General features: G+C 36.9%; 1 protein-coding gene across 1 annotated transcript in view; it reads right to left on the minus strand.

Annotated features, from left to right (window-relative positions):
* Nucleotides 1–25,318, minus strand: part of TENM2 (teneurin transmembrane protein 2) — a 970,061-nt gene that overhangs the window by 44,956 nt on the left and 899,787 nt on the right. The window contains exons 18-23 of the mRNA XM_058167878.1: nt 24,343–24,462; nt 20,099–20,360; nt 18,313–18,580; nt 12,595–12,738; nt 9,984–10,233; nt 4,853–4,873 (exon numbers count right to left, since the gene is read on the minus strand). Of these exons, the coding sequence (XP_058023861.1) occupies nt 4,853–4,873; nt 9,984–10,233; nt 12,595–12,738; nt 18,313–18,580; nt 20,099–20,360; nt 24,343–24,462 (1,065 nt within the window). The remainder of the gene's footprint in view (nt 1–4,852; nt 4,874–9,983; nt 10,234–12,594; nt 12,739–18,312; nt 18,581–20,098; nt 20,361–24,342; nt 24,463–25,318) is intronic.

Here is a 25,318-nt window from a genome sequence, read left to right on the forward strand (position 1 = left end):
TAATTTTGGAGTGTAAATGTTAGATTCAGTTCTTAACAGCTTAGCTCACTAAGAGGTTCCTGTCAATTACAACACAAATCCACCTTGGCTTTTAATCAATCTTTCTTTGAGCATTACATCATTCTACTTCCCCCACATCTCCAAAACTGGAATAGACTGATTTACATCTCAGTAACAAGGGCACTGGAAACATATATGATTCTCATGAATTTCCGTTTATGGATTTCCTTTTTTCCATCCATGAAAATCCATTTATTATACAGAGCATAAACGTTTTATTTTGGAACAATGCTTTAAGAAATAATGTAACCACAAACGCAAAAATACATGAGACCCGAATTTTAAATTGCTTTTGACAGGAGGCTGTTATTCTTTAAAAAAAATTTTTTTACAGCATCTGTGCTGGCTTGTAAAATCTTTATCCCATTTTCCTACATTGCCAAATAACAGAGTGTAGTCTTAGCAGCTCTGATTCTCTATAAAAAATAGGTAGACTCATAATTTTTAATTGCACACATCCTTTCCTCTTAATAAAAAGAGCTTTTTTAGAAAGAGTTTTAATAGTGTGGTGGGTAGCCTGGGATGATTAGAAGTATAACACCTACATTTAGTATTCCAAAATAGTAACAACTGTCATAAGATTAGTCACTTTCAAGGTTAAAGCTGAAGTAGGGCAAAACAGTCTTTGTTATTAAAATAAAATCAAGATGTTCTAAACAGGTTCCCTCTTCGAAGGTTTTCTCTTCAAAGCCTAAGCTTTGAAGTGCTTCACATTTCCCTTTGAGAAAAGGAGTAACATGCATTTAAAATATGAGGGAATGGCTTTGCTATTATTACTGATTGCCCAGAAAACAATTTTCTCACAATATAAAAATCCATAGTGAAATAATTTCCGCTGTGTTTTATCTTAGTTACTGCTTGTTTGAAATAAGGCAGCTGGAACTTATGGGTTAGGAAAATTGCTAAAATCAGCCACATATCCATATTTGGCTGACAGTGTGAAGTGGTGGTTAAGCCAAAGCAGCCTTTGATGTCTCCAGAGATATAGTTCAGGTAGTCCTTGACCTATGATCATTTAAAATTACAATAACACTGAATAAATGATGGCTCCTTGGAGTTCTAGCCATCCTAGGACATGCCCCCCCCAGTCATGTGATCACAATTTGGGTGTTTGGCAGCTGGTTTGCACTTATGACCAGTTGCAAAGCCCCTTGATCACATGATCACCATTGCCACTTTTGTTGTCCTTCAGGGAAGAGACCAAGTCACTGGGGCAAATTTTTCCCACTTGCATACTATTTCTTAGCCCCTTTGTATTCAAGCTGTGCCAACTACTCACACACACACACATGCACCTCTTCTGCACACTTCCAAAACTGTGCCATGCCTCTTGCACATCTCCTCACAATACCAACCTGTACCACGCTTCTTGCACATTACCTAGTACTCCTTTTTCAACCCATGTCATGCCTCTCATGTACCCCATTGCATCCTTCCATCCCCTCATGCACCCTTCCTGTCCCTCACCATGCCTCTAGTGCAGGGATGTCCAAACTTGGCCCTTTGAAGAGTGGTGGACTTCAACTCCCAGAATTCCCCAGCCAGCAACTTGCTCATATTTATAGCTCATGCTGGCTGGGGAATTCTGGGAGTTGAAGTCCACCACTCTTCAAGGGGCCAAGTTTGGACACCCCTGCTCTAGTGCATGCCTTTGCACCCACTCACACTCTCCCTGACCATCTCCTGTATTATTATGTATCCCCTTGCCTTATCCCAGGAGTAGCCATTGACTTGCCTGTTGGCCTGAGACTTTCAATTTCCTCCTGGCTTCGTCATAGACTTTGGTTATGGGAAGCCAGCAGGAGGCTGCTTCACCTAACAACTATGGGATTCAGTCAACAATGGCAACCAGCAATTCGAGATTGCCCTTGTTAAGGGATGGGGTTATGTCTTACGATCGCATTGCTTAGCAATGGAAATTCTAGTTCAATTGCTGTTATAAGTTGAGGACTACCTGTACTTGAGAAGGTACTATATGTTAGCACATGGACTATCTCTGCTCATTCCTGTCGTGATATGTGTGTTCTTGTACGATTTTTTTGAATGTTGCCTGCATTGCAGGTAAGGCCTGTAGGTAAATATGTAGTTGCTACAGCCAGTTGCATGTGTCTAAGCTGGTTACACTTTTACTTGCTCTTCAATCAGTTCATTGGGTGGGTCTTGCCTACAGCCTTCAAGATAGAAGCTTTAGTCCAGTATCACAAGTAGTTTTTTCATCACAACAGAAATGAGCTTTGTATGTGTTCATTAATACTTTCCACTTTATATTTATTTCAAGGTAGGTAATTAGAAGTTATGATCTGGAGAACCTTGTTTAGATTTTATCTCAATTATAATGTCATTTAATTTGTATAAAGAGCAGGGGACTCATTAAAAGAGTATGAATGTCTCTGTGTTCAATAAGGAATGCACAGAACAGCCCTAGCTACTTTCAGTGGAGGATATAGTGATCTTACAATGGTTCATAAAGCACAGGGGATCTATTCAGTAAGTAAAACTTATTCAATATAGACCCTTTGATATCAAATGCTTTTGTTTTCTTTCCATGTGTTCCTTATGTTTCATAATATTGTGATCAACTTCAGCATTGGTACAGCAATCAAGTTTTAGCTGTCATCCACCATCCCCAAGGTTCAAGGTCACAGTGGTGGGATTCAATTTTTTTTACTACTGGTTCTGGGGGTGTGGCTTGGTGGGTGTGGCATGGTGTGGCTTGGTGGGCATGGCAGGGGAAGGATACTGTAAAATCTCCATTCCCTCCCCACTCCAGGGGAAGGTTACTGCAAAATTCCCATTTCCTCCCGATCAACTGGGACTTGGGAGGCAGAGAATAGATGGGGGCGGGCCAGTCAGAGAGGGTATTTACTGCTTCTCCAAACTATTCAAAATGTCCGCTACCGGTTCTCCAGCATTGGTGCTCAAACCCACTTCTATTCAAGGAGGTATAGCATTGTGAGCTGCTTGGGGCTCTCTGAGCTTGATTGTTTTCTTGCATTATCATCAGTGCTAGCTGATGATGTTACCTAGTTTGGGTAATGAAACCTCTGCAAGAAAACAACCAAGATCAGAGAGCACCAAGGACCTCACATTTCAACCCTGATCTACAAGTATTCTTCTTTATAGGCACAGCATTACTGCAGAGAAGGCTTTCATAATATTTTCATCTTCCAGAAGGCATTGTACAGTATGGACTAATTAGTCTCTAAGGTTTAATGAAAGCATGATTGCCTTGTTCCTGTTCTCTTGTAAGATTAGCATTCTGTAATCTGCAGCTATCCTGTAAACTCGTACATTTCTGCCAAGCACACAATAGTTTAGTTTTGTGGCAAATCTTTTCTTTTTTGCCTTCATAACAAATCAATCCTAAAATACTATTTATGGAAGCCTGCAGTGTTAATTCTCTATATGGCAATAACAAGTCCTTCAGATCTGACACAAAGCTAAGCTATTGTTTTGCTGAAATCTTTTCTGCCTTATTTCATAGGGTCATTGAGTGTCTTGAGATATTAGAGGCTTTTTATAATAAAACTATTTTGACAGGTGTTCAAGGTGTGGAGCAAGTGAACCACCTGCAAATTTAGAAATGTCAGCTTCAGCTATTCAAATAGACAACTGGACTAAATGGAGATACTCCTGCACAAACATCCCTGGGCTAACAGGCAGATGGAATGAGTATTTTAAATAAGATCTCTGCAGATGCCAGCCCTAGGTGACACAGGGCAAACTCCTTTAAAAGCCAAGAGAGTTTTTAAAAGACAGCAGAACAAAGACAGAAAATTAAATTATTTCTTGTTAAGTAGATTTCTTCAGGAAGCAGAGTGAGATAAATAAAGCCAGCTCCACAATAAAAGATTTTCTGGCCAATTACATTAGGCATCGTTGCAAACTGGGATTTGATGATATTCAGATTGGATGATACCCTTGTGAATGAAGTTGTAAAAACGCAAAAAAAACAACACAAAACAACAACCCCACATCTTTTGCTGATTTTGTCATTAAAAGAGAGGTCCTGGGGTATGAGAAAGTAAATCAAGATGATGCCCACAATAATGCAATCAAAGCTCTGCCCATTTTCAATGTGTATTGTGCATTTTTTGCATGTAATGCACATAAAAAATCAGGCAGATCTTTAATTGCACTTTACTAGCAAGTAAGTGCCTGATTGTCTTTTATGATTTTTCACATACTTCTAGGACAATGTCCAAGGGTGCAGGGTGGATGAGCAAAACCATGCATTCAAACGTGAACAGCAAAAGGAATCAAACCTTTTGCAAAGGAATTTAAACTCACTTCAAAATAACTAATGAGGTTGGTGATTGGATATAATCTGTTCAAAGTACCCTAATAATATTGAGTTAAAGGGTGAGATAGAATGGGAGAATAAATCTGGAGGGAAAAAATCCTTTAATGAATTGGAAATGAGTTTTTGACCCATTTCTAGTCCATTAGTGGTTCTCTAAATCCTTTTCAGCATTTACAAGAGCCACTGCTCGAGTTTTCCTCAACCATTTAAGTGAATTAGACACTACACAGACAGAATGGTCATATTGAAGTTGACTTGGAGTTCATTATATTCTCATTCCATTAGATAATTCTCTGGTTGCTTTTTTTATTGCATTTCTATAACTACTACTGCTTACCATGTTTCTAACACAAAATTAGCACATTAATGTTGCTATATACCTGATGCATTAAAAACAGAATGTTACACAAAAAAGCACAACACAAAAAGCAAACAAAATGGAGCAAGCAAGCTATAGCAAATGATAATAGGATTGCAAACTTGGCTTACCTATGTTTAAATTCTTTATTTCTTTACAGAAAGAAAACAGAAAAGAAACAAGGGGGAAGGGGGGGGAGAAAGAGAGAACAGTTAGCTGAAGAAGAGACCATGTAGCAAACATTGCATATTGTCTTATTCTACAAGATGGAAAAAAGAAATCTGTTCCCAACATTAATTTTGGCTTATTCAGGCATGAAGCCATATAGCAAGTGTTGCTGTCCCTGCATCTGCTGGGACGGACCCTTAAGATTTATACTGTAAGAATACAATAGTCCCTTTTGTCCCTTCTTCAAATTTTTTTCATATTCTTCTTAATTTACAATGTAGTACCATGTTTTCCCCAAAATAAGACCCTGTCTTATATTTTTTGAACCCCAGATGGCCTTATTTTTGGGGAGTTCTTATTATTTTGGGGCGCATGGAGCGCATGGAGCAAGATGGGGCTCCTTGCTGTCTTACCTGATTTCCAGCTCTGTCTCCCTCACCCTAACCAGAGGAAATGGTGGGGACCAGCTGCACATGCATTTTAATATTTAGTGGGGGTGTTAATTTTTGGAGAGGGCTTATTTTCAAGGGGGGGGGGACTTATTTTAGCGCATGTGCTCAAAAGCCCGATTGGGTCTATTATCCACGGAGGTCTTATTTTCAGGGAAACAGGGTAGATGAAATAGGTTGCAGTACTCTAAATGCAATTAGACTAATACTGAATACAGGATTATTACTAAACACTGGGCTCCTGTTACTGCAATCTAAGATTTTTCCATTTCTTTTCTGAAAGCTGCACTGATTGCCATTTCTTATTCAGTGTGAGATATGTTAAGATACACATAATTTTTATATCTATAATTCCCAAACCAGTCTCTCCTATCTTGACAATATTTATCTCAAATGATGAATCTAACCTAATTTTGGCATAGTTTAGAGATCCTTTTAAATCTTCATTCTACCTTCCGTGTTGCAGCCTACAATTTCTAGCTTCACTTTATTTGCAGTTTTGTTGCCCTAATCCAGGACAAGGTCTACTACAAGTTCCTGGGGGAGGGGTGGGGGAGGGAAATATCTATCCATGCTAACGCAGACATGTTAATGAACATTCATTGCTTAATCAACTGTTGATTCATGTAAAAGTACAAGCACTTGATCCACATTTTACAATTCCACCAACCAAAGTATTCTGGGAGATCTCCTAAATGCTATGTTGAAATCAAAGTACCGTATGTTCTTTCCACAATCTTTCCTAGTCTAGTGCCTAAATAAGATAGCCTGATAGAAGGTTTGATGGATCCCACAAAAGCTATTATGGTTCCTAGAAATCAATTTATTATTATTATTCTACAACTCTAATTAGTTTATAATTAACAAAATTATGGATACAATCTATGCATTCACAAAGGGGACTGGGATAATGATTTCTGCATATTATCTCCTTAATAGATTTTAGGCCATAAACATGGTCCTTCTTTTCTTTTAATCAACCCCAGTTGAATAATCTATTAATATAAATTTATGGATATGAAAGACCAGCATTAATACAACTTTCCTGAATAAATCAACTTCCTTTTACAATGTGTTGGGTCCTTCAGCTTTAAAGCTAGCGTGTGTAGGTATACTGGGTATCTTCTGCTTTTTGCGATATTTCACAAACTTCAGAAGCTAAATCATGCCTTTTTATTGCACTGGAACATAATTTGAATGAATCATTTATTGGATCATAATTGAAGGTAATTCTCATTTAACCTCTAGTTTCTCACAGTGTTCAACTACCAAATTCCTCCAGTCTTCACCCAGAAACTTACATTCAGCTTGCAACACTTCCTCTCTGAACATGGATGTCCCATTTAACTGATAGGACTGAGAGCCATTTATGACTACTATCTGTTAATTTTTCCTATAATTCTATTTTGTATCTGTAAACGTCAACGTCAAAATCTTTCTCTCTCTCTTATCCTTTTATTTCCTCAAAACTGTCAAATCTGAAAAATTAAAAAGAAATCGCTCCAACTCCATTTGGCACTGATAATTCAATTCAAGCCTATAGCGGGAATGTAACTCAATTTGGTGCCCCAGTGAATTTCAGATTATGACATTCTGAATGCTTGATCCAAATGAAAATTTGGGAAAATGATGCACACTGCAATAATACCTTTTGTTTACAGAGAAAATAGATTAAATTATAATTTCACTTATATTGATTTGGATTAATATCACAATATCACATATCCATATCACTTATGGATTTGGAACACTTTGTTATGCCTTATCTTGTTATTTTAAGTGTCCTGTTTTTGTATTCATGTAAAATGCATAGAAATTTGCAGCAATATTAGTTCTTATAATGGGAAACATCTGTGATAAATGTTTAGGCAGAATGTGGACTTTTGTTCATAGAGGAAGGTTGATTAAAATGAATGATATCTATTTTGCATATAGCCATTCTTCCCTGAAAAATTATGTATTTTTTTTAATAAAAGAAATAATTCACTACATCAGGTCAGCTAGGGTAATGCAATACAGAGAATTTAGTCAAATAGTATCTCAAGAGAAGAAAAAAATGATCTACAGCTGAAATATAGTGTGCTCATTATTAAACCCAGTACTCTTTTCTTTCTTCCACTCCACCCATTAAATACTGTATTATCACATCTCTCCCCCTCCCCCACTTTTTGTCATAGCTGCAAAATTGGTACCATACTATTCAGTATGATTAAGTATTAGAAAAATGCTTTGTGTAACTCTAAAATCAAAACAAAGTGGATTTAAATAAGAACTCACATCCCCGACAAAATTGGCAGGGCAAGTTATTGCATATAAACAGGCAGGTAACTTGTACTGATGATGTCTTGCTGGGTAAGGTCTGCAAGTTCAGAGAACACCAATCACCTCTGAATTATTCTAACCTATCTCATGTTCCTGAACACCCCTAGTCTATATTAGTCTATATGGGATCCATTCTTTGTTTCATTTCCATTAATTGAAAAACTATGACTCATAGGATGCTTGAGAAGGCAGCAAACATTACATTATACTGAATTTGTTCAGAATTCCACCAATCAGTGTCCATTTGCCATGGATCTAATCAATGCTAGACAATATTGTAAAACATATTCTAATGGATTCACTTTAAAAAAATCTTGAGAAACTAATGGACAAAAGTTCACTTCTTGTTTTGTATAATCAAGAAAAAGATTTCTTCCTTTAAATAATTATTAATCTATTAGAATTAGCAAAATAATTAATATTACACATAGCTCTGGTTTTCAGCAGTTTGTATGGTTTAGGACAATGGATTCTAAGATAGGTATCGTGTGAGCAGTTTTAACCATTATATACATGGAGTCTGTGACTCCAGTTTTGAAGTTGCAAGCTAGAAATAGTAAAGCAACATATAAGAATTAACAACAATGAAATAAAAATTGTATTCTATCTCATATTCATAAATAATCTAGAAATCAGAAGAGAGATCTCAGCTTTTACTTAAAAAGGTAAATATGGGTCAACAAAATCAATTATAATATGCCATTGAAGTAGAAATATCACAATATCACAAGTGTAATTGTCCTTGGTGACGCAGTGATTAGAATGCAGTACTGCAGTCTACTTCTGTTGACTGCTGGCTGCTTGCAGTTTAGCAGTTCGAGTCTCACCTGCTCAAGGTTGACTCAGCCTTCCATCCTTCCGAGGTGGGTAAAATGAGGACCCAGATTGTTGGGGACAATCTGCTGACTCTGTAAACCTCTTAGAGAGGGCTGTAAAGCACTGTGAAATGGTATATAAGTCCAAGTGCTATTGCTATTATCAGAAGATTTAAATTGGTGGTGGACAGCTTAATGAAAGTGTCATCCCAATGTGAAACTGCTTTGAAAATGAGGGCTGTGAAAGTATGACGAAACACCAGAGTTTAGAAGACTGAAATTTTCAGATCCTCTTTTCTTTAGGATGGATCAGTTTAAGACATTTTTTAGGTATCCAAATTGTCCTTTAAAGCTCTGCCCAAAACATAAAAAGGGGAAAAAATGAATTCAAAAATGTTATCCTGTGTATTCTAGGGACTTGGAAAATGGATATAGGGGGACTACGAATTGCCCATCCATGCCATAAAAATAAATGCAAATATGAAGCTGACCAACATTTGCAATTCTGTTCATTGCCTCTCAAAATCCATAATGTTGAATCAAAAAGGGACAAAATGAGAAATCAGTATGTCTCAAGGTTAGAAGACTCCACTTTAAGGGAAAAAAATTAAATGTTGTGGCCTTTTAACTTAAAAAAGATTGTATGATAAAGGTATATGAAATTACACACAGAATATGTGAATATTGTTTTTTTCTCCCATTCTCATCCTATAACCCAGGATTAACCATTTAAGCTGAATGATGAGAGGTTTAGGATCTACTTGGGAATAGAAACAAGTATGAGCTACAATCTTCATAATCTGCTTATTGATTTCCAAAGCCATTTGATTGGCCAATGTGTATATACAATGCTGGACTATATACATTGGCTATTTTAGCATTTGTTATTTTTTATTCTCTTCATTTGTTTTATTACCATTCCATTCATACATACTTTCATCCACCCTTCTCCTTTGTCCTTTTCCTTCCTTTTGTCCTGCAATATTCCTTTGTATTCTTCTTCTTACTTTACCATTCCCACTGCCAATTTCCTTCCTCCCAATTCTGACCCAGTTCTTTTCTTTTTTCTTTTCTCTTTTCTGATCATCTTAACTGATTTAACAGTCTTTGCTTCCTAATTTATTTTTCTCCTCTCCTAATTTAACTCCTCCCTCCTATTGCTGCTATGTCCAATTTCTTCAGTCCCTTTAAAAAAAAAAAAAGTTAACTTCCACCCATATTCCCAGCTTTCCAAAGATGAGGAAGATTCTTTTATGATAATGCTTAACCATCACTGGCCATTCTGATTCTTTAATGGTGAATTGCACAATTCATGGACTGCTTGAATTCCCATTATAATCTTCAAAGGAAGAGGGAAAAAATGCAACTTTATGCCAGTTTTGATCCATCAGTCATGTTCACCTATCAGTTGTGAACAGCGGATTGTGCTGAGAGCTACAAGTCTAGAAAGCTATAAAGAAAATCACTTAGGAAAGCTTTTATAGTGGTGCTTTTAGCAGTGGCATTACCTTAATTCCAAAATGCTTGTGACGTTCCTTGAGGGAAAGATGCGTCGAATGTAGTTGAAATCCCCAACGAACAGGCTCCCATCAATTCCTACTGCAAGTGCAACAGGGGCAAGAAGTTTGTTTCCTTCTGCAAGTCCATTGCAACTTGGACAGGAGATACTTCGACGACGACCATTTCCCATAATGCTGGTAATTACTGCTGGTTGTTGAGTTAGAAACTGATTCTCTCCACTACCTTTGTGTAGAATACCTAACAACGTGCAGAAAAGCACATTGCATTTAATTTTTATTCATGGGATGATTTCATTACCAAATCCTTTGATTGGAATTTATCTGTCTTCAGAGTTTTAGTACATGGTTCAAATTGTAAAGACATAGCTCAGTGTTGGCGTACCAAAACAGAAGCGTGCAGGGGGAGAGTGCCAGAAACTGGAAGAGTAGCTCCCCCAGCACGCATGCACGGTAGTGCTGGAAACCGGAACAGCAGTTCCCTAGCACGCGCATACTGAGCTTCCGTTTCTGGCATACGCATGTGCGCTGGTCACCTGGTCTTCTGATTTCTGCGAAGACCAACTGGCTGGCATGCATGCATGTGCCGGAAATTGAAAGCTCAACCGGAAGTGGCATGCAGAACCATCTCTCCGTTGCTCTTCCAGTTTCCGGTGCTCCTGCACACATGAAGATGGCGCATGTGCATGCCGGAACCCGGAAGAGCAATGGATGATGGCTGGCGTCACACAGAGAGATGGCTCTGTGTGCCACTTATGGCACATGTGCCATAGGTTCGCCATCACTGACATGGCTCATTGGTTTCTGTTAGCCACTGTTTTTTATTTTTCTAACTTTAACAAGTCACTCTATCCTTCGCCAACCTAGTGTCATCCAGATTTGACAGACAATGCTGGAAGTAAGTATAGCATTAAAGTGGGGGCATTATCTCTTGAGACTAATATTAATTATGTAATATCTAATTCATTTTCTGAATATGGTAACTCTTTGTCTAACACAGGGAAAAAGAGATATGTTCTTTATTGAAATCAGTAATGCTCACAATAAAATAGACAATTTAATAGTTTTCCTTAGATCTTTCCCATTCTAATTTCTATTAAGATATGCACCACTTGGAATAGCATGAGGTTTTTAATGAATTCAACCCTGAAAACCCAAGATCATTAACACCCTGAGATGCTAAAATCAACTTTGAATGTTTGGCAAGGGTATAATTGTTGGGAATTTTTCTCTTCTTTTTTTCCAGAACAGGTGTGGTGAATATATTGAAGCCCTGGGAACTGATCAGCATCTTTGTTCTTTCAAGTGAATGAGTTCAGAGAAAAATTTTCAACCTTTCTCGAAAAGAGGAAGTGAGAGAATATGCCAAACAGACATTAAATAATGGATTACTTTAAAAATGTGTTTCATATTTGACACTGGCAATTTAAATTTGAATTTTTCAGAGAAAGGTGATAGTCAACTTTCAGTCAACTGAATTTTTTGTGAGTTTAAAGTTCAGTGTGTTTTATAAGTTGAACAAAAATGTGGATATGTGAAATAAACTGTGGAAGATAAGTCAAATAATTTAGTTTAAAGAAAAATAATAATTGTATTCATTCATTTATTTTTAAAAATATTTGCTGTGCCTTGCAGGATATGAATGATTTACAAGAATATAGCAAAACATTCCTTAAAATCTAAGCCTTATATATAAATGTATCCTCTGATGATGAAATTTCAATAATGCCTTAGATCCAACTTTCAAATATCCTTTTCTCAACTGCTTTCACTGTTATAATGTGTACATGTGTATGTGAGTTAATTAACATACATACAAAAATTGTCATTTCTGACTGTTATTCTGTTACCTGAGATTCTTAATACATAAATTATGTTTATATCTTAGCAATTCCTATACACAAAATCATATTTATTTATGCATGAATGAATGAAACAAAGGTCAAGGGAGTCCTTCCCATAAATCTTTGCTTATGTGGATTTGTAGTCATTGTTTGCTTGTCTCCCACCTCAAACCTAAAGAAAACTGACACCAATTGTTGGTCAGTTATGATCAGAAATGGATACAAGGGCCCATCCCTGGCTTAATACAATATCTGTATTCACTTAACACAGTTAATTAGACCAGCAAACACCTAGCAATGACATTCACATAACATGCTAACATTTGCTAATTTTAAGTTTAGTTTCATTTTTGAGGCTTAGTCTCTTATACAGGCTCAATCCACATGGTTCATTTCCAGTTCAATGCATTGTAAAAATCCACAAAAGGAATTGTGGATTTGTGCACAAAATGAATTAATTTAGTACTGTAAGATTAAGCAATCTGTATGCATGCAGCTAATGTCTCAACACAAACAGTGCTTTTCAGAATATCACTAAAACCACAATGTTTCTTCATACATTTTAAATATTAAAATATTTTTGGCCCTACAGGGCCTTCTTATTGTTTGGTATCCATCAGATTCTATTCTTTGTATCCTGCAACATTAATCATGTTGACTAAGCTCCTGAGAATTGTTCACCAACATCTTTAGGGAACAGATTCCCACTCAATGTAAAACTTACAAAAAACCCCATAAATGAATATCAATAAACTTACCACTTTTTATATTAAGCACATGATGCTTATCCAAAGACCAACCACCTAGATTTGAAGGGTCAAGTTCAAAGCCTTGCAGTAGAGCAGTCCTTTTCTCCCATAAAATCAGGCTGGGACAGGTCTCATACTCAAAGCCCACAGACACTGAAATATATATATAGATATATTTTATATTAATAACCATTGTATGTGAATGACTTGCCATATACTATGAAGTACACTTCCCAAGCTATTTTATTTTATTCTACGTTATTAAATTTAGATATTTGACTTCATTTGACCCTGATATTTAACTTGACGTATACTCAGAAGAGCTGTACAGAGCTTTAAAGTTGCAGGAAATGATTGATTTAATAAAGGGAAGAGGGGCATGATAAGGACAGCCCAGATTCTATTTTTAATTACCTGGCAGCTTCCAGCACTGAAAATATGTATCTAAATTCAATACTGTACTTTTGTGTTCATGGAAAAAAGTACAGAATAAAACTCTGGAAATACATTAAAAATGCATTTACCTGTTATCCCATTTTCCATAGAGTTTTATCAAATGGAGATCTTGGAAAATATTAAACTATAGATTATTGTTCTTACCAAATTTATGGCTTTCTCATTTCAATTTGAAGACAGCCTATTTATTATTCACCATAAAGTGCACTGATTCTCATAAAGTTGGCATATATTATTACATACTGCAGAAACCAACAGGCAATGTCTTGGCACATGGATTAGCACGTGGGTGTTACTCTGAATAAAGTATTGAATTAGCACCAGAAAGTTCCAGATTCATCTTCACCTCCAGCCCTGGATGACTTGGGCAGACTGGAAGGCTGGGCAAGTTAGGGCTCAGAGGGCTAATAATGCTGTGTCCAAAGACAAAGAGGGCCCACAGGGTGGTAAGGTTTATGGTCAGAAAATTGCTCAGCCAGACCTCCAAGGAGGAGATGAAGGTATACTGGTAAAATGGCTGAAACAGCTTTTATATATACTATTTGAGTCACTAGGTGGACAGAGAAGGAGGTAAAGATCAAGGAAAAGTCAATAAAGAAATAAAGAACAACAGTTAAAATCAGAATGAATGGAGGAGGGATAGAAAATGGAGCAGAAGTTATAATGTATATCAGGATGGAGGAGATAGTAACTATATCAGATAGCCTGTTTTTTGTCAGACAGCTGCCTATGTAGGAGGTCTAATGAAACTGACTCTATTTAAAATGGACCATATAGTGGGGGGAAAAAACAGAGCAATGAAAGTGAAAAGAAAAAGTAAGTAGAACTACTGTTTATTTGAGTGAATGTTAGAAAACTGAAAAGGAAGGTGCATCCCTGGAATGAGACCACAGGAGAGGCTACCTTACTGCCATCTGACCTGCTAAGGAGATCTATAGGGGACTGGATAAATTAAGGGGAACAGCTCTTGGTGGCAATTAGGATGATTGGGAGTTGTGGGCTAGGTAGATAAGGGGGTGGACATGGAGGCAGGATGATAATAATGATAAGGAGAAAGTATGGCAGGTGAGACAGTCCATAGGAAGAAATATTGCAAAGTTGTGCCCCTATCAAGAACCAGAAAACTGGTCTGATAAGCAAACCAAATACAGGCACAATACTTTTGAATTCAAGATTTGTTTCCCATGAATGTAGTCTCAGAGAGCTGGCTGGAAGAGAGGGGAAGGGTTCCCTCTTGCTGAAATTTATCAAATGGGGTTTTGTTGCTGACATCAGTCCTGATGCTAGGATAGGGGAAATACTGTGGCAGTTATGTACCAGAAGTGCCTGGTTGTTGTAAAGAACTCTGTTGCACCAGATGACCAGATATGAGGCCATATTTGTGAAATTATGTCCAAAGAACAAGCATGGGAAACAGAGGGGTTGGGGGGTTGCTATTGTATTATCCAACTGTCCAAAGTCTATTGTCCAAAGATAGTTATGAATTTACCCATATTGTTAGTACAAAATAATTGCCATGGCTGTCGTAACAATCTGAAATTTTTTCTGGGTCATTTTTGAGCCAGACCACTTTGTTGGCCACACAGTAGATCTGCTTCATTTCAGAACAGATGAAACATGATTGGCTCCTGGAAGACATCTATGAGTGATTTATTTTTGCCATGTACCAATACTTTTCTAGTGATGATGGGGTTAACTGGTTCCCTAACCTCCAAGGTAGGATAGTCCAGGTAAGATGCCTATTCTGACATCTGATGGATCTAGAAGCTTTCCAGCTGATACTTAAAAAATGACATAGCAATCTAGTGGAATTATGTTAAATGTCTCATTGCCCTCTAGAATTCAGCCAGGACACCAACCTAGAACTAAGGAAAAATATCCTAACAGTTAATCAGTGGAATGACTTGCCTCCAGAAATTGTGGATGCTCCACTACTGGAGGTTTTTAAGGAAAGATTTATCTGAAATGATAAGGGTTTCTTGCTTGAGCAGGCAGTTGGACTAGAAGACCTCCAAGATCCCTTCCAACTCTGTAATTCTGTTAAACTACGACAGGATTCCTTCTGAATGGCCTTTCCCTGCCCACTGATCCCAACCAGCAACTTGATTTTCTGAAGATTTTTAGAAAATCAAGTAGGTGAAGGAACACATCAAACAATGTTGTTGGAAAACAAGAAGTAAGTATGACTAGATATGGATATGGGGTCACATTCAAGCTTCCTCCAGAGATGACATCTGCTTTTTCATAGTAAGATAACATCACTATGCTGATGATATTTACTTGTACTTCTAACTCTAACAAGATTGATAATTGCTAATTCAGAAACCTACTCCTTCCAATGCTACATCCCATGTAATTTGCAATGATATTGTGCTTCCACTGAGAGGTTAGGCTTGTAATCTGGGGGTCCTGCCAGAGAAAAAAGTGAAGGCTGTTCCCAGGAGAGCATCCTCTCAACCTTTTATCCCAGAACGGGATAAACTTTTGCTCAGATAAGAACTCATGTTCTTATGCTTTCTCAATTCTATGACTGTGATTCACTCTACATGAGGCTGCCCTTGATGATCACTCAGCTGTTCCAAAATGCAGCAACCATGTTTAACATTCAGCTCTAATGTTACTTTGTTAGACTACAGACTATTATGCAATTCAGGTCCTGTTTACCACCTTGAAGACCCTTAATGGCTTGAGGTTACTTTGAAAGATTATCTTTCTCTGATCATTTTTGCCAAAACCAGACAGCTGGAGAACTTTTGCTTAAGGTCCTGGCCTATCAGGAAATACAATAGGAGTAACTACTCCTGTGGCCTTCTGGAAAGCTGTAAAGATTTGGTTTTCCAAAGTGACATCCAGAATGTTTCTGGATAAGACCTATTAATATAGAAATTAGGTTTATTATATATCTTGTGTAACTGTAATCTTTTTCTAGCAATGATACTACATTTTATTGGACCTAGAGTCCAATTGGATTAAGGCAGTATATACAGTAAATAAGTAAACAGCCATACATACATTTCATGAATCTGGCTGCCTAGAAATATACTTCATCAGTTAATTAGGATAAGGAGTGGATAAAAAAGAAGACTGAAGAGCTCTGACTACAATGCATCATTTAGCTAGGAAGGTTACTTGTATTATAATAAAATTCAGTAGCTTTCTCTAAGCACCATCTATCGTATCCCAGAAACGGGATAATCCCATATGCCAAGTTGTCTGGCATAGATATGTGAGTCTCCAATAAACTGTGTCCTAAATGCCCAATTGATAACCAAATCTGTTTAACACAAGAATTTGGCTTGAAAGTATAGATGTAGATAGGGCTGTACTGGTGAAGTGACTGAAGAGCACCTCCGCATCTGATCTTGAAGTTTTAAGGCATCATATCCTATCTTATCAAAGGCTTATCTGTTTTGAGGATCTGCTCTTGTCATCTTATATATACATACAGTATGCATGCACCGATGATACTTCCACTGAGACTGCAGTTAAAAGTAAGCAACAGGTCTGAAGATACGCCTTGATCATTTCCTGAAGGATTCTCAAGTTCCCCTAACAGTCCTTAAAGATATTGATAGATTACCACTTCATAATTCAGTTAAATGGAAGAGTGGTAAAACTCCCTTATCTTTTACCCCACAGAAAACATAAAGGATGATATGAGCTCCCTGTGAGAAATGATCAATTATATCAAAATGTCATTTGAATGATTTTACTTCTCCTTGCTGAAAAGCTTGGGAAAACTCTGTAAATCAGGCTTTTATTGCCTAAACAATTGTTTAGTCTTGGCCCCTAATATGTAATATTTGTCACTAAGGTTAATAAATTACTGGAAAAAAGTCACTGGGAGTGCTAATGAATGTTTGAGTTTATTCCAGAAGTCACATTTCATGATTCACGGTGAACTTCACCCATGGCTCTATTCCTATTTTGTATAAAATTCCTATTTTGTATAAAATGTTTTGCGATGATACCTTCTCTTGCTAGATTCAATTAGAAACTAAAAATGCAAGAGCAAAGCATTGCAGAAACATACCCCTGCCCCTTTTTCAATTTTCCTAGAATCTTACTGCCTCCTGTCAACACACACACACACACACAAACTTGTCTACTTTTCTTGGGATATAAAAGGGAAGAAAAAAATGTGGATATCAATAAAGAAGGTTTTGATTTCTGTGTTCCAGATTTAACACTGATGTAACAGGACTCAACAATCTTACTAGACTGGAGTCTCTTTCTGAATTATGAAAACATGTCATAGGCAATTTTTTAAAAAAAAAAATTAACGGAAAGTGTTTCAGTTCACAGAATGATTGTGATGAGTAACTTAACCAATAAGACTAGAAGAGAATGTTTCCTGCCACTCTCTCTAACTTCAACAACAGATGCATCATATCACTCTTTCTATTCTTCTTCCTTTTTTACCAATAGCTTAAATAAATGGATAGATTTTTTTTTATCCCGATAATTTGTTCAATCATCATTTTTATGAAAGCTTGTGGAACTAATTTGTGGCCCAGAGAAATTCCTGCAAAATGAAGTTGACAATATGCTCTTGATTTTGTAGTGTTCTTGTTTTCTATTTCTCACCACTTTCTTCTTTCTTTCTCTTTCTGTCTGTCTCTATCTGTCTGTCTTTCTGTCTCTCTTCTGTGTATCAACCTAAAAACCAGGAGATCATGAGTTCTTGTCCTCCCTTAGGCACAAAGCCAATTGGGTGACCTATAGACAATCTCTGAAAAACATACATGACTGAAGGAAGCACATACACCCACATACATACACACAGAGCCAGATATAACAGGAAGATTAATGTTCATAAAGCAAAATAATAGCAGGCACACTGGTGCCCATAGGTATTATATTGGGTACTCCCAGATATAACTGAATGTTACATGCAATATCTGTTAGATATTATTAACCAATAATACTTGTGTTATTTCAATGAGCCTTCAATACTAACTATTTTTACTGAGGGAATCTATCACATGTATTTTGATTAGAGTATTTTTACTGTAACATTGTGTTTTTTAAAAAATGTTATTTGCATAATGCCCATTTTACTTTGGGATTTAGAAAGTTTATAAATATTGTCTAATCAATAAACAAAATAAATGACAGCTGGAAAAATTACTGCTACTGTGGAATAATGAAGCTATCTACAGGTACTGTATTTTCTATTGTCAGTACAGATCACAGATTTTTCTTTAATTTAAGAGCAGTTGTTGAAAGCCAGCACTTAAAAGTTACATGATTTGAATCTAGTGATCATACCTACAGCATCCGAGAGCCCGTAAACTTTCTGGCCATAGGCATCTGTTTTATCCCAAATGAAAGTATATGCCAAATTGGGAGATGCTTGGAATGACTTTTGGAAAAGATGCCCTTCCACTGCTACCATGAGATGAACTTTAATTAAGTTCAGAGGCACAAGAGATTGTGTCATGGTGATTTTAAGCAAGGATCTGTATCCAGCAGTACGGGAACTCAGATAGCAGAGCTTTATGTTGGCACCTGGAATCTCAATTTCTTCATGAAGAACCTAAGTAAGGAAAGAGAGTTCATATTAAATGAGTGTGGTATGGAAGAGATTTATTTGGTTCAGCTCATGGGTTGTACTTGTAGGTTAAAGTAAAATACGCTAAGAAATTTTAGCTTGCCTTCCTGCAATGGTAAGACTTAGGATAGGACTTCTGGATTAGTAAAAATTTGGCCACTGTTACTGCTTCTTTTAAAAATCCCCACTGTTGGCAAAAGCATCAGTAAGAATCACAAATCTGATTGCTCGTTGTATGCAAGAAGCTGTAATGCTACGAAGTTACAACTACCGCTGACAGTCATCTTAAAGTAGCAAGGATGCCTAAGGGGAGGGGATGGGAAAAGCAGAATAACAGTAGCAATGAAGATGAATTGAACGCCCCCTTATCACCTGGGTATGCCACATGCTTCAGTTGCATGTATGATGTTTTTTTGCAAACATGCCAAGTAGGATGCTTGCTCAAACTTGAATCCGTGACAATTTCATGCAGAGCAAGAATGGAGATGGGGATATGTACCAGGTTTTTGTTTAGATTAAAAGAGACATGTAGGTGAGAGGAACTGAACTCTCCCCATGCTTACTCCTTACCTCTTCCCATAGCTCTTCTCCATAGCTCTCCTAGAAGTTCACTTCTAGTATTGCATCTTGGCTGAGGAGAAGGTGCCTGGGGAGGCAAAGCCATTTGGGGGAGGAAGGTTCAGCACTTTGTGTATCTGCTCTTTAAATTCTAGAATCAACTCTTTTTCTATGTGATTGCGGCAAGAGGCAATTTGCCTGCTGGCCTTATGCCTATCTTGACCTGCTCAATGGGCTTTTATAATCTAGAGAGGAAACTGGATAAGATTTAAAGTTTTCAGAAGAATTTGGTACACAGAATGAACAAGAAAAGCTTAGCACAATACATCCATCACCATCAAATAGGTTTGTTCTTTTACACAGGCACATTTCTGATGATTAATTTCTACATTTATATCTGGAAGAAGCAAGTGCTGGATTAGGAACCTGATGCTAGGGATTCAGGGTTTGTCATGAACAATACGTACAAGTCAAAGACATATATTCTACTAAAATGCTTCAAGACTCTCTGAAATTTGTGAGAAATACTTTTGTGGCCTTTATTAATGTGCTTAAGGCTTGGATTTTGAAAAGCTTGGTTCCCAATTCAGCACATAAATATAACATTCATGAAAAATGTCTAAGCAGAACTGTACTTTTCCAAGTTCAAAGAATGAACAAATGCAACTGAATTTATATAGGCGTTTGTGACAAAGAATATACCCAAAGTAAATATTAATGAATATTGCCAAACACATCATAGCCATATACCAATACATTCTGCTTTTATGGAAATATCTGCTTCTGTTTTATATTTATGAAGAAAAGGCCAATATAAATATTCAAGATAACTGGTATTATAAAATGTGAATGAAATCAATATAGTTGTTATAGGGCTGTTATTAGAAAATAATGATAATAAACTTATTGTAACTTTTTTTCTTTTTCAGTATCTATGTTTGATACCTGGGTTTCTGGAACAATTGAATTTCGACCAGGGGCATCACTGAAAAAGGTGGAAAGTGGTGATGAAATTATAACAGGATCAGGTCTGATAAAACCACTTAAGTCACAGCTGGGAATAGAGTTCTCTTCAGTTTTCATAGTGAGAGTATCCATTGCATAGAAGCTATTCCATGGTAGCCACACTGTCTTCTCTTGACTCATGAATGGGGCTCTTTCAAAATGAAGAGTTAGGGATGCTCCTCCATTTGCAATCAAATCAAACCTAGAAAAAGTTGGAGTCTACATCATGAATAATTCTAGATCAAAGACCCAAACTAGTCAATAAAACTGGAGAGAGAACCACACCCAATACAATTTATTATACAATTTCTTACATTACATTCTACTGTATTACTTTAGTAGGACAGAATTAGCTATACCCAATTCCCCAAAAATCATAGCAACAAAGCAGAAAAAAATTAAAATCATTGGACCTCAAATGTAAAGATCCCTCCAGAGTCCAATAGAATAAAAACAAAACATGAAGAAGCCACTCAAATATTCTGTTGCCAAAGTATTTAAAAGTTTATATCAAAGATGGACTCATATGACTTTATGACTCATAAAAAGTTTCTGATCCCAGTTTCAGTATTGCTCACCAGTGTGTCTTTTGGCTAGACATACTTGACGATGTAGTTCAACAATAATGGAAAGCCCACAAATTCCCCCTCCCTAAGTACTGTGCAGCAATTCTACTGAGCTCAGAAATCAGTTGGCAATCACTAGAGCCTATGTATGTATTCTGTAGAGTGACTGTAGCGTGTATTCTACAAAACAATTGTGCTGCTGCAATTTAGATTAGTTTCCAAAAGACCTTTTAAGGCAGCCCTACGATAGAACGGTACAAATGTTCTCAGAAGTGATTAAGATATTGATTAAAGAAATCTGTTCTGCTTTTTCTAGAATGGAGTGAAAGAATCTTATAAGTTAAGAGCAGGAAAAGGTTCTACTAGGTCTAGAACATCTGTCTTTAGCTAAAAAGACAGAATAGCTTCTATAATAGGTGATGACCCCAGTAGTTTTCTTACTGATAAGCAGTTCATAGTCTCAATCGATAAATCTACATCCAGTCCATCATGGCATTCGGAAAATAATTTAACAATTTCCCAACATTATTGGCATGAGATGCCAAAGAATGGGGAGGAGAGAGAGCAGAAGGTATGACAATTCTCAAAGGATAGCTGTCAAGATAAAAACCATTGTATCCATCAGAAAGTGAACAGCATTTAAATATATCCATTTAAATATATCCATATTTAGTTTTTTGGGGAAAATGAAAGGCAACAGATCCCAATCATTATATAGATAGAGGTATGACAGATCATTGTGATCCTATTTACTCATCCGCTGTGTCAAAAACCAGATGAGCATCATTAGAAAAGCTTGTCCCATTGCATATTGTCTATTATAGTGTATACAAACCATGAAGAAAACCAATTTAGTTCTTAAGGTACTGGGCAAGACAAACCTACAAACCAGGAAATCATGACTTTTAATTCTACCTTGGACATGAAGCACTGGCATAATCTTGGGCCAAACACTCTCTCTCAGTTTTATCAAGGACCAGGGGTGAAATGTAAAATTTGTTACTACTGGTTCTGTGGGTGTAGCTTGGTGGTGGTGGTGTAATGTGACTGGGTGGGCGTGGCCAACTTTTTTTTTACTTTTAAAAGCATTTTTTCTACAACCTCTTCAGCCAAAGAGGTTGTAGAAAAAATGCTTTTAAAGGGTTCTGATGATCCCAACTGAGTTGCCTGATCGCCAGAACCTTTTAAAAGCATTTTTTTACAACCTCTTCAGCCAAAGAAAAAATGCTTTTAAAAGTAAAAAAAAAGCCTCTGATGATCGCATGGCTCAGCTGGGAATGTGGGGGGCAGGGATTTTTGCTACCGGTTCTCCGAATCACGTGCTGCCATCGCTACAGGATTGGGCAATCTGGTCCAAACTGGGAGCATTTCACCCCTGTCAAGGAGGCAATGGCAAACTACTCCTGAAACCTGGACAAAAATTCCATAGGTCCAAGCAGTTGCCAAGAATCAACACTGAGTCAAAGGGACATCTAACTAACTAACTAACTAACTAACTAACCACTCACTTACTCATTCACTCACTAACTCACTAACTACTAATTAAAGTCTGTAGCCTAATATGTAGCAGGATAGATTAGTACCCTAAAAATGAATTCCTACATTCCTTTCACAGTGCAAAAGTAACTGATTTTGTAATGGTTCAAATTATGAGTGCAAACATAGATTTCAAATGCTACAAAGCACAGGACTAACAAACCAATATCAGATCTAAAATTAGCTAAACCTGTTGTGATTTAAAACCATCAGCAATAGAACTATCCTATTCCTATACCCTATATCCCATCGCCATAAACTAATAGCAAAGTTTATGGCGATGGGAAGAAAAATCTTAAAATTTCAAAATGGACACATTGTTGAATTAGCACCAGAACTGGAAAAATTGTTTCTGTTTACTATTTACTGTTTAATATAAAGTATTCAGTTTTTCGTTCTAACAAAGCCATCAGTATTGTAGTTTTGAGACTCATAGGAGTGAAGACATGTGTGAGAAAACTGAGCCCTTACAGCAACTGGATGGGGCTGGAACAAAAAGAGCAAAATGACTATAGTGGGGCACAATGCAAGCCTTGCACCTTTTGAATAATCCTCTCATTTTACATTTTTGACCACAACCCTTTTCACCTGCACCAAAACTAAGAGATAACATCAAGTATTATGCCCAACTATGATTTGCTTAATTACTGTTTTTGAATAAAACCCTACCAACTGATTTTCCACCACATGCTATAATATAAACAAGGGCTTTGAAACTATAAACATACTAAGACTTCACAAGCAGGCAAAGCCAAATTGAAAGAAACCACATTATGTCTTATTCTGTCCAGTTCCTAAATCAAACAAGCAACAACAATAACAAAAAAGCCGTAGCACAAGTCATTTCTTGCTCTAAAGGCAGAAATAGGAAAAAATGAATACAGCTCATTAGGTTCCAAAAGTGCAACAAGGTTTTTGTTTCTCTTGGGTACTTTCTTGAACTATATTAAATTAATTTGTTAAATGATATGGCTCAGGGCCTTCTCTTTAATTCTAGTCTTCCTGATCGCAGGAGATTTAGAGCTGGTATCATCTGTAATACAATATCTTTTTCCTCCAAGCATCCATAAAAAAGTTAACACACTCATTTTCTTGATTCAGGGAAGTTTGCGATTAAGACCTCTGCTGTGAACCAAGATCTGTTGTTAATGCAAATGTGGCCATGATATATCATAAAGCACTGTATGATGTGTGATTTCCAACATAGAAGTGCTATAAGCAGCCATTAAAACCATCACAAATGCCTCCATGCCATGTGGCAAAACTGAATGACAGCTTTGAGCAAACAATATTAGTAAATTTATAATGAATCACACAAAAGCCCTGAATCTCCATTATTGCTAAGATGTTCGAAAGCTCAGCACTGAAACAATGACCCCAGCATCCAACAATGGCCCTGTTACAGATCAGTAGTCCAATGACTTTTATACACTATAGTTCACATGTACTGCAGCAAATAGCTGCAATGCATTATTTCATGTAGTTATATCATTTTATTGCTACATTCAATAAATTAGATAAAGCATGACACATCCTATTTTTATTGGAGCTAAATCTATGTGCCTTTCAAATTGAATGATGAACAGAGAAGCAGGACACAGCAGGGAATTGTCTAAGTTTATTCAATTATACCCTTTTAATATGTTTTGCCTCAAGAAACTCTAAATAGAGCTGATTTTTAGAAAGGAATGGGACAATTGGGAAACTAAGAAATTGAACTGTTTTATGAGTCTTCCCCCCACCCCCAGATGAGCGTTAGTCTGCCTTGAATCTCAAAATTAAATGTTTCTGGGTCTCAGCTGGATACTACTGTAGCCCACAAATGTTTTTATAGATATAATACAGCTTGTGTGAGAAGCCCAACTGCTATCACATTATTTTCAGAAGTCAATCCTTTCAAATTTACTTTCAGCTAGTCTTCAAAACACCGTGTGAAAAATTACTTTCTGCTTTCTTGATAGCCCTTTACCCTAGTAGGAATTCTATGCATGATACCACATGGTTTCACTAGATAGCACCATCTGTTAATCTGCAAAGCTATTACTATACAAAGTAGTTCGTGAATGAAGTGAGTCAACTTACGTGCCATCCTGGCGAGTGATGGTATAGCCATATTTTGGATACTTGACAAATGACACATTGACTCCAACAAGTGGGGTTCCATCTGTAGTCACCACTTGGCCCCTTATCAGAGATACCAGGCTGGAAAAGAAATATAATTCAATGCCAGTACTCAAGTAATACTTTGGGGAGGAAAATTATCACAGCTAGGTGAGTTTCTTCTGACATAAAAAAAACTTCATTCTTGACTTAAAATAAGTTTGCTTGTTAAAAGCTATAGCTGCTAAATGAAACAGGAGTTGATTACTTCCCAAATGTAGATGGGCTTTAGAGCTGTATATACCTTTATTTGAATACCAATCCCTTCATTTCTCAGATATAAATACTGGGCTTTAAGGAGGATTGCCTCTTTTTTTCGAACACTAAACACAAAGGGGTCTTTATAGAATATCATTTAGAATATAGAAGGTAGAATAATAGAATTGGAAGGGACCTTGGAGGTCTTTTAGTCTAAGCAGGAAACCCTGTCCCATTTCAGACGTGGTTGTCCAGTCTTGTTTTGAAAGCCTGCAGTGATGGGACGCTTCTTCTGAAGGCAAGCTTGTTCGCTATTAGTAAACTTCTCCTTAGTTCTAGGTTGTTTCTCTCCTTAGTTAGTTTCTATCCATTGTTTCTTATCTTGTCTTTTGATGCTTTGGAAAAGTACCAAAGCCCCTTTTATCTTTATAGGAGACCCTCAAATATTGGAAAACTGCTATCATGTCTCTCCTAGTTTATTTATTAATACTACATTCAGATTCCCATGAAAAATAACTCAAGGATTCAATCATTTCAAATCAATGGCTACATTCTTGACTGAGATGAAGAGAGATGCTGTCTGAAGTCCAGCTGTGGATTTCTCTCTCCTTTACTTATCCTTCTTCACTCTATGAAGCTAGGTTTCATGTATTACAGCTACTGTAGGCTAAAAGCCTTCTCTTCAAAAATTATCCTAACT

The sequence above is a fragment of the Ahaetulla prasina genome, chromosome 2 (genome assembly GCF_028640845.1).
Source record: "Ahaetulla prasina isolate Xishuangbanna chromosome 2, ASM2864084v1, whole genome shotgun sequence".
In the NCBI taxonomy this organism is placed as follows: Eukaryota; Metazoa; Chordata; class Lepidosauria; order Squamata; family Colubridae; genus Ahaetulla; species Ahaetulla prasina.